This window comes from Bombus huntii, chromosome 16 (assembly GCF_024542735.1).
Source record: "Bombus huntii isolate Logan2020A chromosome 16, iyBomHunt1.1, whole genome shotgun sequence".
NCBI lineage: Eukaryota > Metazoa > Arthropoda > Insecta > Hymenoptera > Apidae > Bombus > Bombus huntii.
Genome location: NC_066253.1, coordinates 2,296,324 through 2,309,971, shown reverse-complemented (window position 1 = coordinate 2,309,971; position 13,648 = coordinate 2,296,324). Strand labels below are relative to the sequence as shown.

At 33.8% G+C, this 13,648-nt stretch overlaps 1 protein-coding gene across 1 annotated transcript in view; it reads left to right on the top strand.

The window, feature by feature from the left end:
• LOC126874442 (probable G-protein coupled receptor 158) overlaps positions 1 to 13,648 on the top strand; it is a 157,329-nt gene that overhangs the window by 39,607 nt on the left and 104,074 nt on the right. Inside the window, exon 2 of the mRNA XM_050636505.1 lies at positions 2,998 to 3,181. Coding sequence (XP_050492462.1) covers positions 2,998 to 3,181 — 184 coding nt within the window. The remainder of the gene's footprint in view (positions 1 to 2,997; positions 3,182 to 13,648) is intronic.

Below are 13,648 nucleotides of genomic sequence, written 5' to 3'. Positions count from 1 at the left end.
CGACGATCAGAAATGTATGGAAGTTGAATTTCTCACCTAACGCGTCTCGTATATTTTGCACGGCTACCGGATTCGAATATCGCTTCAAATCTTATGATCCAAATGTAAGAAACGGAAAAATCGTCGATACCGTTTCGTTCTTGGAGAATCTCCACGTTCCATGAAAAATGGGATCCCGGGTTTGAGAAGTGCTCACTTATAGAAATCAAAAAGAGAATTCACTTTCCTGCTTTTTATATGTTACAGTTTTTTACAGATTTGTATAAGTGCAAATGATAAATTTTGTTACTTACGTAGATCGTAGATCTCCAAAATTTCAGTCTTCGAGATCTTTTATTTATATATTTAGATTATATGTAGGAATTATTTGTGCAAACTTTCATATAATTATTTATGCAAATTATTGAAACAAATTTTCAGAGAAAATTTCCATTTTGTTAATTAAACTATTAATTACAGAAAGTCAGAAATTCAATGCTTGTATTGAAATGAACATTTAATATTTATATCGTATCATTATCGCCTTTAATATTTCATGTTTCGAATAATTAAAATGAAAATATTATAAAATTACGTAATATAATGTAATACCGAATAAATAAGAAATTTATATTATTATCGTTCTCCTTATGTTTGTATCATTATTAAAATATTCGCATTAAATGCGAATTTATATTTTCTATTTCCATAAAATAACATTTTCCATAAAAGATCAATATTCTTGTAATTCTTGTTAACATAACTTTTCCCTTATGTATATGTAATTATAGTAATATGCACGTTACATTATTTAATAAAATACAGTGCAAAAACTACCGCGCGGGACAGGTTGGACGTAACTTTTTATCGAAGATTCCCTATATACGCGAGTTAGTATCCATGAACAGAATGAAAAACGAAATCGACAGGCTGACCATTGTTTCCCAACGAGAGAAGATGCGAGAAAATCTGCTTCGAGTTGTTAATTAATTCTTCCGCTATTGATCATGCTCGATAATATCTCGTCATTTTATATCACGCAGTCTCCTCAGGTTCACTCGATATTTTCTTCGTTGGCGAATGAAAATCGTGAACGTATAATCTCCCAATAGACACCAGAAACAAAGGGAAACGAAATCGTCAGACGTGCCAGTGAAATGTATTTAGCAAAATACAAATACGAATAACGATACGAAAATATCCGATATGTCCATTGAAAAAATCCTGCTTTGTGTTTTTCATTTGAAAAATCCTCTGTTTGTTGCAGATATATTTGAATAATATGTCGGATCAAAATATAAAATATACTGTGTTTTTGTAAAAATTTCCCTTGTCCATTGCACGATACGATCATTGAAACCGTGAACATTCAATAAAATTGATATGTTGTTAGAGGTTAATATTTGATAGATCAGCATAGGTTATTCTCTTTTTCTCATTTCAATAAATTATATTAAATTTATTTACGTTAGATGTATCAAACAAGTTCCTTGTTCCTTGTTGATTTTTATGCAAATTAATCGAACAAATGGAATTTAAGTAGAAATTTATTTCGCCCGTTGAATATTAAAATAAATACTGTACTTTGAATATGTCGTATATTTCTGCATATTTTCCAATTTTTAATCTCCTATAAATGCGTAAAAATCCGCAATCTAATTATAATCTGGCTTAATGTCGACATTAATATTAATATATAATTATACATACTATTGGATTACAGATGACTAAGAATTTCCACATCTGTGCAGCTGTTTTGTTTTGTTACATTCAAACGCTTATGGATCGAATAACGGATGATGTATACACTCAGTTCATGTATTATTTTCCTTATATTATAACCTAACGTTCAATCGGCCCTAGCGTTCCGCGTTCCACAATTTCAATCAGTTTGATTTGGGTAAACATCGGGGACGGTACGAGTGACGTCGGTCGTATCGTTCTGCGTTAGTATTAAGTAATGTGTATAAAAGTTTCGCGATTTAGAAATTTCTCTATTCTTTTCTTCACAGTGCCGATCGAATTAATTAGTTTAGAATACTTAACTTCTTTGTGCGGTTCTGGTGATAAATTTCGTTAGTGGTAAGTGATAAATTTCAATATATTTAATCTAGAAACGATCTAACCTAAGCTGGTCCATCGAAGTATTGCGAATTTTTATCATAGACATATCGTGTAAGCGTCAGTAGTAAATTTTAATGCTAAACGATGACAATAAAGTTAATCCTTAACCTGTAAATGTGAATATTTGTATATTTCGACCGGGTTTCTCTCAACGTAACGCGTAGAAAACTTTTCTTTTGTCGCCTAGAAACAGTTATTCGACAAAAGTTTTACGATAACCTTAATTTAGAACGTTTGATAGCGTTATATGAATGTTTTTGGATCTCTTTTAACAAGCACCGCCTGCTGAAAAATGCATAGGTTATAAAAGACTCAGATTCACAGCTTTTTGGTTACCGTCAAAATGTATTATGGTTTAAGGATTAAAAATACGCAGTTTAGTATTCATGAATGTAACCTAGACTATTTTTAATTTAACCCGACTGTTATAATACCCGTTTAAGTATTATAGATTGCCAATATAAGCGTGATACATGCCATATGTCCGTTTTAAACGTCCACGCGTGATTATTTCTATAAATATGAGAAATACGAAACAATGTTTCGGATGAAAGTTGTTCGACGTATGTATGTGTGTTGTATGCAAGACAAAAGAGAACAACGCGATGTTTTCATATTTACGTTTCCTTTGTCTTTCATACGATATGTTTTACAAGACCAGAGGCAAACTATCTTTCGAACTATTCATTTATCGACTCGAGCGCCTCGATACCTTTTTGCAGAGAATTACAAACTGCGCCATAGAAGCATAGTTTCATTTAGAAAAGTTACATCACTATTGAAGTATCTTATTTATGGTCTATGTTCTATACATTTAATCTTAAATTAATAAAATAAAAATACACTTGCTGTCATGTAAAGTTTATTGAAATCCATTGTTATTTCGTTGTCCAGGTTTCCACACGTATACACTGAACGAAACGACGCATACGGAACGCGAGGAAGACGAAATCCTGACGGTGAAATACGAGGATGGTAGATGGTCGAAACCCTACTACGATTGCGGTGGTGGAAATATTTGGATGTTGACCTACACTGTTCCCTTTTTCGGATACGTCAACGACACCTACTTTTTCAAGTAAGTCGTTTACATTCTATGAATTTCGAAATTGCAGTGGTAAATGCTGCAAATGCCAAAACCGATGATTTTCAACGTAGACAGGAAACGTGTATATGGTTTCTTTAGTTCTAGGCTTATTTCGTTTATCTATGGAATTTTATGGATGTTAGGAAAGGAAGATTTGTTCGATAAATTTCTTAATCGTGTAGACTTTTCTTTTAAATAATTTATTTTAATAAATAATTTTATTTTATAATATTCCTTTTTTACAATTTTCCATGTACAATTTTCTGATCTAATTCCATGTATAATTGTATATTTCATTACGACATTCATCTCTTTCATTGTCCAATTAACCAATTGGTAGTATGTTAATCTACAAGTAGCAATTTTTTTTCTTTTTCTTTTTTCTTTTATTTAATTTGTACTTTACAATTTGTCCAGCTGGACATTCAGTAAATTTGTCTAGCTAAATAGCAATTTGAAACTATTTTTAGTCTGTCCCCTTGCATATTTCCATGTATAATTTTATAATCTTCGTGCATGTATAATATTCTGTTTTATTAATCTATTAACTAATTGGCAGGCAAAAATTTTCTTTAGTCCATCCATTTGCATATTTCCATGTATAATTTCATAATCTATTTTCGCACGTAATTCTATGCTTTGTTTTCATACGTAATTTCATAATTTATTTTCATGTACAATATTCCCTTTCGCTAATCTGTTAACCAAATTGGTAATTTACAAGTTACATTAATTTACAAGTAGCATTTTTAAACTTCTTATATATATATATATATATATTTAAAATTTAATATAGGAGGTTAAATTATATACATATATTATAATTTAATCTCCACGTTTGATCTATTTTCTTGTACATAATGTACATGCAATATTGCGTGAAAGCAAATAGCATAGAACTAACAGAACTAGACGTACATGGTTGGAATAAACAAATAATAGAATATTTACTAAATACGGGATTCAAACAAAACACACAACTGTGTAGAGAAACCTCGATATCGAATAATATAGAAGCTTCACATACGTTATATCTTATATCTATAATATATGTTATGTACTATATCTCGACAAATTTCAGCTTTTTCATTCATCCACACTGTCCCTTTCACGTATATCACCGTGTGCCCTAGGCAATTAATTTCCAACATAATTAGCTACACGAATCATATTTGTTCAAATTGTAATAATATATGTTTCCATTTTAACATAAATATTATTCGATTAGATTTGAAAGTTTTGTAACCTTTTTTTTTTTATTATGTTAATCTATGTGAATTTCTTTTCTATGTTTCGTCGACTATTTTACTTCATCATATTCCACATTCGTGAGAATTTTTAGAATAGTTAGAATTGAAAAAACTTTGTAGTTCAGCTGTTGTACTTTCTTCATTTGTAAATCCGTTTGGTATAATCTATGCATTGTAAAATTATTACGTTGAATAGGAAACTTCTTCAGGCGTTAAATCAGGTTTTACAGGAAGCTTCACGCCAATTTTCCCAAATATCAGTTCACACGAGAAAATCACAGGAATATTCAAATTATAAATTAACACACTCTAACGAGGTACCATAGTTTCATTGTAAATTCTACACTCTGGTATACACGTTTTATAGTAAATTTCTTCTTTATTAACGCGATTCAGTGGCATTCGATAAGAGGTAAAATTCAAATTCAAATTTCAAAAAATGGTATTCCGTATACATCGATTTGAATGTCGTGCAAAGTCTCCATATTGTTTCGACACTATCAAATTTCAATACAAACAAATCCTCCAAGCAACTCGGCTCTTGCATTTACTATACAGTGTCAATTACAAAACACGTACTTGGCGAGGATCATCAAAATATTTAAACACTCGACAATTAATCCTTCATTAAATTAATAAAGCGTAATGTTTAGTGGGATCGTCTTCAGCATCAATTGGATATTCAATATATTGGGTTGGCAACTAAGTGATGGCGGATTTTGCCAATGCCACCTATTGACAAAATCAGTAACCACTTCGTTGCTAAACTAATACTACTATTCATGCTGTATACTAATTTTTCGCTTAACGTACGTTTGCAACAAACATGTTACAGCTTTTATACATATTTCCAGACTAGTTTCAAATTTTACTGTTACAACCGCGATACTCGTGTTTCGATGCCGCAAAATATGAGAAAAGTCACACGTAGTGCACGTAATACGTTCGTAGCAATTTTCTGCGCTATGCGTTGAAATATCTTCATCGGCCACTGCATACAACGAAAATACTTTTACTTCGGAACATGTGGCAAAGCTGAGAACAATTTCCTATCGTTTATGGGCCAATCTGTTTAAGCGTGAAAGGTTAGGCGTGAAAGTAATAGCGCATTATTTACCTGTGCTTATCTGTAGGATCAACTAGCTCGATGACATGGCAGGGTCGCGTGAACCAACCGAAATTCTAATCCGCCCAATTGTTTCTAATTTATTGGACGAACGCACGCGAACAACCGTGCGGATCCATGCGACAGCGATTTAATTCGATGTTTCGGCGCGGAAAATTGCAATCGGGTGAAGAAGCAACGACAAACAAGATTTATCCGTTTTAATAACCACGCGAACAGACAGCCATAGGTAATTGAATAGAAACTATGCGCCTCTCCTCTATCTTCCATCTGAAACTCTTCAAATCGTTTGAATTTTACGTTTGCGCATTTTCATCTGTGCGTTCTGTTCGTTTCTATTTGGGTTGGCATCTAAGTGATTGCGGATTTTGTCATTAGATGGTAATGTAGGTCACATAGTTGCCAACCTAATATCTATCGGCTAATAGAACGATTTGCAAGACAGATTCACGATATTGTTCTCTGGAAATTATTTGATCGCGATGTTTGAGTTATAGGAGCCTAAAAGTAATTATTACAGTATCTCCGCGTGCTGATGCAGTGCCATGTAATAGGATGCAAATGAAGATATAGTATAGTAATATATGAAAACGTAGTACATTTGATACGGTTAAACGTAATGGCGGATTGAAATGCATTCGAATATTTCAAATATTTTAGTGGTTTCGACTACACTGGGATACTAGAATATAGCCAAGTATATTACGTATATTCGGTATATACTACATGTTGTATCAATGTTGTATAACAACATTGAATACGCGATTAAGCGTATTGAATGTATTTGATATATCTCTGTGTTCATTACACAGTATATTAGATTGTATATCAAGTTGCATGGCTATATTGGGTTGGCAACTAAGTGATTACGGATTTTGCCACTAGGTGGTATTGACAAAATCCGCAATCACTTAGTTGTCAACCCAGTACAGTCAGAGTGTAATTATATTTCTATGTTTAAGTATATTATTTTATATTGGAACGTATCAAATTAGTATAATGCGTATAATTTACCTCAGCATATTGTAGGTTTAACGTACTTGAAGCATTTAATATTATTGTGACATTCTGAAAATTACATTTGCATGCGTTATACCACATAATATGGTAATGTAACAATAAAATGGTGTAACAAGAGGACAGTGTATATGTGTTGTGTAAAAAATGATTAAAAAATCGAAGTGTGTGGTCGATTATAGTCGATTGATGGGAACTGTGTAGCGAATCGCGATACCAGTGGTAGATTTGAAATTTTTGGTTAATTTGGTATTTCGAAAAATACCACACGCAATATCATTATTAAAAGCTATTAGTATCATACAATTGTATTATATTATTATATTCTGTAATGTTTTGTTTCCAAATTGTAATTAAAAGTGAGCGTGTTAAGAAGTTATAAATACTCTGTTTTGAGGAAGGTTTTTATCTTCGGTAAACACCGTCGCAGCAGCTCGGTTTGCAGTGAAGCGTAAACGTGACCGCTGACGATCTTTCTCGCGCACCGTGCACTGTTTTGACGCGGCGACTCGTTCGGCGCGAGTGACGCATCGGACAAGTTGGCCGTAACGAAAGCGTTAAAGAATAATTGTACTGATATGTTGAAACATACTATTAATATAGAAATATATCGATTTAATCTGATTATTAAGAAAATAACGAAGTATTTAATACACTTTACTATATTCCATTGTATCAACACGATATTGGAATGGCAACTAAGTGACTGCGGATTTTGCCAATACCACCTAATGACAAAATCCGCAATCACTTAGTTGCCAACCTATTAGTGCTTCACAGTTATATTTTATTTCATTACCACGTATTGAAGAGTGATTATATTAACATGCTGAACCAGGCTCTTGCTATAGAAGTGTATCAATTTGGTATAGTATAATCCAAAAAATTAAATTAAAAACTAGTCGTATATTTTGCAATATTAGTACTTTCTTGCTTATATTTGTGAGCAGCTCGTTAAAATAGTGGAAATCCTAACGCAGAAAAAAAAGTAAATTTAATAATAAGAAAGAAAAAGCAAACTAAACTCAGAAAAATATGAAACACGAGCATACTGATTGGAAAAGAGGATGAAAGGATGAGACTCTGTTACGATCGTAGACCCTATCGATTGCTGCAAATGCTCGAGTTCGTAGCACGAGCCCTGATTATGATTATGAACGGCTAAAGTCACGGCAAAATACAACCGGCTATCCGGAGATTTAGCGTTTCTGGGTTTACTGGGATTTCCATCGACGTCACGGCTTTTACTCGCCAACAATGTGTGCCGAATTTCATCGCGCATTTCCACATACGTATACAGTGTGTCTGTTCGCCTCTGGCTAACCCCACCATCAATCAATAGAAACACATGGAAGGAATATGCGCGTAGAAAAAGATGATATTCCTTCTCGTTCCACCTGTTCGTCAGATTAAAATTCTACCCTCTCTTTTAATCGATCGAAGTTTGGTGGCTGAGAATGTCAGCGACGATTTTGAAATTTCCTTTGAGCAGATTTTTAAAGATTTAAAATTTTCAAAGATTTTTTATGTACAGAGTGTCCATGAAATCCCTAACCTCCAAATTAAAAAAATTATGAAGGTTTGGATTATATGTATATTTTTTTACGTAAATATTTTTGCTGTTCAAATTCATTCCTAGGGGGTTAAAATTGACCCTTACGGATTCGGCAATTTTTATAGCTTGTGACGCGCGATCTATACGAAACTGAACGAGAATGTTTAGACGAAAGTTACTTGCTTCAATTAGGACTATTATTTGATAAAAAATTTCTGAAACTTTTAGCCAGTTGTAAAATGTAAAATCGGAAAATACCCGGATCTTCACGGGTCAATCTGATCCCTTCAGAGGGAGTTTGGACAGGAAAAAAATGCCCGATACATGCCCACATATCCTCCACGTATCGCCAAAGTTTCCTAATTTTTCGAATTTGCGGGTTGAGGATATGCCCCTGTCGCTGGTAATTCTGCTACAACAGGCAAAGAGGGAATTGTACGTGAAAAAGCAAATCGAATTATACATTGTAAAATTTCGACAAATATTGTACAAATTCTACGATACAATGAAACGAATTATATTTATTCGATATAAATAATAAATTAAAAACATAAGAATTATAAATGTAGAAGAATAAATAATTTAATAAGAAATTATAATATTGTAAGAATATTATCCACTAATATCCTGATTTGATAATAAAGTATTTTATCTCCATACGATATCGATATCAATTTTATGAATATTCTTGCTAGGAAAATTTGTTGAATTTTCCATTGAGCTATAGCCGTTGCTAGATACATTTTAGAACATGGAATGAATTCGATGAACCATCCGGGTAGATGGAACGAACGTAGTCTTGCCAGTTATGAGAAACGGGCAATATTTTCATATTTCACCACACGTCGACCGGCTATTCGACGGCTTTACCAGCTTTCATCCCCCTTCTGAATATAAATAATCTTGCACTCGTGTCAAGATCTGCTCGAATTTTCTAGACTCGAGGGTCCAGGGATTTACGTTGATTGCACACATTTATCTCTACCATTTTCTCCATTCTACCACTTTTTTTTTTCTCTCTCTCTCTCTCTTCTGTTTTTATTTATTATCTTTCGTCGTATCATCTGGAAAGTTGTCAATGATAACAATTACGTGTATTCTGTAAATGTATACATATTTAAATAATAGTGTATTTTCACGCTTGATTTCCTACAGTGACCCTAATCAGCGCTACTAATTGGCAAATAATTAGTAAACAATTAGTGAGATAGGTTGACGAATTAGTTATATTGGGGTTGGCAACTAAGTGATTGCGGAGTTTGTCATTAGGTGGTGAAGTGGTATGTATTGTCCTTGATATTTGTATCGCTGGCTGTATATGTCGCTGACGGGGTACTGCTATTTTTCTTCTAATTTAGATGCGCGGAAGAAAAATCGGAAATACGGCGACCGGGATTCGAACTCGGGTCCCGAACGTTCGTAACCTAAGGCGCTAACCACTGCGCTGCCGTCGTCCGGTGCTAATTAGTGTCGAGTGGCGGTATTTGTTGTCGAGTGCCGCCATAGTGGTAATGACAAAATCTGCAATCACTTAGTTGCCAACACAATAGTTCGATAGGATAATTGAAAAGTTCGTCTCGTTTTCACGACCAAATTGCCAGTTGAAGACACGCGTTTCCTATCATAAAATGCTAAAACGAAGAAGGGTCGTAAAACGAAAATTCCGACTGCTTTTTTTTTTTTTTTAATAGGAAATTTCTTCATCGGTATTTTTGGAATATGCAATATCGGTAGCTTCGGCGTCAAAAATACCGCGTGTTATAACGAAGTTGTAACGCGTTACGCGAAGTTGCTGTTCTGTCTATTTCTGAATTGTTTGCAGCGTGCGCGCGTAAAAAGTACAGACAGCCAAGAAATTTCTTCGCAGGAAGAAGAGGCGCGAAAAACGTGGCTTACGAGCCTCGGCTCGTGTTTTACTTCCGGAGGATACTGTCACGATACAAATATGTTAAGGCAGGTCTTATTGGGTTGGCAACTAAGTGACTGCGGATTTTTACATTACCACCTAATGACAAAATCCGCAGTCACTTAGTTGCCAAGCCAATATGTAAACCTTGAAATTTATGACTATTTCAGATTTTTCAATAAATTGTTATCACTATATTTCTAACGAAGTTTACTGGACGTTGTAACATTTTTCAAACGAACTTGTGTTCCCGGTATTTTTGTTTTTAACAATACGTTCCGCTCTATAATTTGCACTGAATAAAATACTCGGAATTGCTATGACGTAGGTCAGCCCTGCTGCATCGATCAACCGCACTAAGCAATTGAACTTTTTATCCTCATATCCTGATTATTTCTATTAACCTGCAACGTTCTAAAATAAATATAAATTCCTCCATAGCACCATGTCAACTTTATACTTGTCGTTTACCAAGGGACTTCAATTTGGCTGACATAGCTGGCCAGGACCTACCTTAAGAAGACGTAAGTTTCCAATGAAATCCAATCTTATCTCGTCGATATTTGATCTAATCGAGTTGATCAGCTCGATAATTCGTGCGTAAAGATCCAACTGTCATGCTTCAGTAACTTTACCAACGGCACTTCCCGTTTCGATATTTTATGAGTGGATGATACACGACAGTTTATCTCTGGGAATAGCGCATTAGTCATTGTCAGTGGGGATTATCATCGAAACGCCAGCGCCGATAAAAAGGAAACTTAGTGACGGAACATTAATAAAATCGATTCGTTTCGAGAATTTCAAACCGAGTATTAACATCGCTTCTCCCCTCCCCTGCCCTCCTCCTAGTTTCTTTTTTTTCGCTATAGAATACGAGTACATCGATCGTACGTAATTAATCATCCCGGGGCGAAAAACGAATCGTTATTCTAGAAATTCTGACACGCGAATCGTGTCGTTCGATTGAAATAACCGACGACGCCGATTCTAATGTTGATTTATGACGATTTTTATTAGCATATCAGCTGTCCAACAGTTGTTTTGTCATAGTTCACCGCATAGTTCAACATTTGATTTATCGTTTTATGTTATACCGTTAAGCGCACGAATGAATAATTCAAATATCTTTTTTTTTTTTTTTTTTTTTTTAGCGTTAAGAAGTTCGATCATAAAACGAAATGATTTGCCCGCTCCTCTCTGTGATTACTCTGTGGCTTGCACGTTGCCATTGGAAACGACATTTCGTTTAGCGAGGTTGCAACATAACCTCAAAAATATAATCGATTTATAAACGTCAATAATGGCAAGAGGCAATGTGCATGTCTGACATTGTGTTATTTATGAATTCGAACGATGAAGAAACGCTAAAATAACGCATTCAGATCGATTTGTGTATAGAATATATAATTCATAACCTATATCGTATGCGAAATGTTTACTACAAGTTTATTAAAGGTATCCTTATTCGAAGGAGGAATAATTAGTGTATTAGCGTCAGTATTTTATTATAATTAAATTGCAATTTATAATTTGCGTGAAATACCAAAATTTTCTTAAAAATGGGAGGACGAAATTAGTACTAGTATTTTATTAAACCCATACGTACAATTCAAAATTCATAATCTACACCAGATGTACGTCATTAGTGTATTAGTATCAGTGTTTTTTTATTTAATGCGATTGAGAATTCATAATCTATGGAAAAAAGCAAATTTTTATTCAAATTAGAAAGATACGTTTGCCTGTAAAACAGCTGATATGAAATTATAGAACAGCATTACTTGTTCAATCGCTACTAATATATTTTCCTTTCTTCTCAATCACACAGTCGTATTTCCTCACATTTTGTATCTGTTTTATTTTCAAACAACATTCCAATAAACCTTAGTTCAGTGAAAACTATAGATCCGTACTAAACTACACGTTTTTTTCGCTATTTTCATAGAAGATACATTATTTCTTGAACATCCTGTAGAAAAACAAATCAAAGTCGATGCGAATTTTGGAAATTCGCTGGGACGGGTAGTTCGCCAGTTTCCTGTGTTTTTTCGCGATCCATTCGTCAACCAAACCGTGAAAGTGGTCTCGTTTTCCGGAAGTCACGTTCCAAGCGGTCGCCCGACGCGAAATCCCCAGATAGAGGGCAGCACGATAGCTATAGAATCGAATTTACCTATGAAACTGAAACTGTGGAACGTGTAATTACGGAGAAACCGTGATGCAGAAAATTGGATCAATAATAATAATAACAATAGTAATGCAACGACGGCAATAACGACAATAATAGTAACAACAATTAGAGCCGGATTTATTAAATTCATTTTGTGCACCACTATTACGTGGTTATTTCTCGTTTCATTGTTTGATTAATTTGTATCTCAGCTATTATGATCATCAGTGTCAATGCAAATTTCTATCGAAATTTTGGTTTATTGCATAAACGACTCACAGGGTTATTTGTTCCACTAGTCTTTTGACGATTTTTACAATCGTTTACATGGTAATTAATTAATTTAAAAAAAAAAGAGAGAAAAATAGTGCGTCGTTAATTATTTTATTTATCGTTTGATTTTTTATCTAGTAACTTTATCATTTCACTGAATTTGCAGCTGTCGATAAAAAGATTTGAAAAAAGCAACGAAACGGGTAACAGTGTACTGTTGTTTGAGAAACATTGATAACGTTACGAAAATGTTTGCGATGAAAAATTATGCGAGAGACATAGCTGTACTTTCTCTTTTTAATAGAAGAATAATCATAGTCATTCGTTTAGAAAATTACAAGAATTATAACAATCGGTTTCTTTGTTCTTCGAATGGAAATAATTTACAGATTCAACGTGTTTCTAACTCTGAAATGAATTTATTTGGCATATTTTTCTATACAAGTAAAAGCCATGAATTTTCTTTATTTTTACATGAAAATAATTAATTGGTCTGCTTTAATTGCTGTTAAGAAAAAACATGTCCGTTTGTTAGTTCGTGGAAAATTTATTTAAATGGTCGCATCGTTGGTGAAAAATAGTTATTTTCGTATTTCATGCGGCTTGATTTGAAGTCTAGTGGAAGACGTCGCATTGTGGTTAAAATTCCAGCGACGTTCGCGCTATCTGGCGTCGGGGAATCCATTTCCGGTCTTCAAAGGAGCAGGGAAAGATTAAAAGTCAATTGTGATTTCTTCTTCTCAGGGAATTCTTTTACGGACAGTGACAAACGAAGCTGAAACGACGTTGAAAATTCATGAATCAGAAATTATACTTTTTATGAAGTGGTGTTTTCTTCAGATCCAGAAAAATGATCTAATTACTTCTTTTCACGGACCAATCCAATCTGCAATTTCCTTATCGTTTCGATAAGCTTTGTCTTCTTCAAATTGGGAAATTAACTGGAAAATTGGAAGATTTCAACTTTTTTTTAATTTAGTTGAAAATATCAAAATGGTTGAGAATCTTTCAATTTTTAAGATTGCATGATTCCAAATTTCCGAAATTTTGCAATTTCAAGTATTTCAAACTCAAACGGTTCGTACCTTCTCGCAACTTTTCGATTGCACGGAATTTAGAAATTACATAATTCGGGGAACTCGCCTCTCACAGATCTCG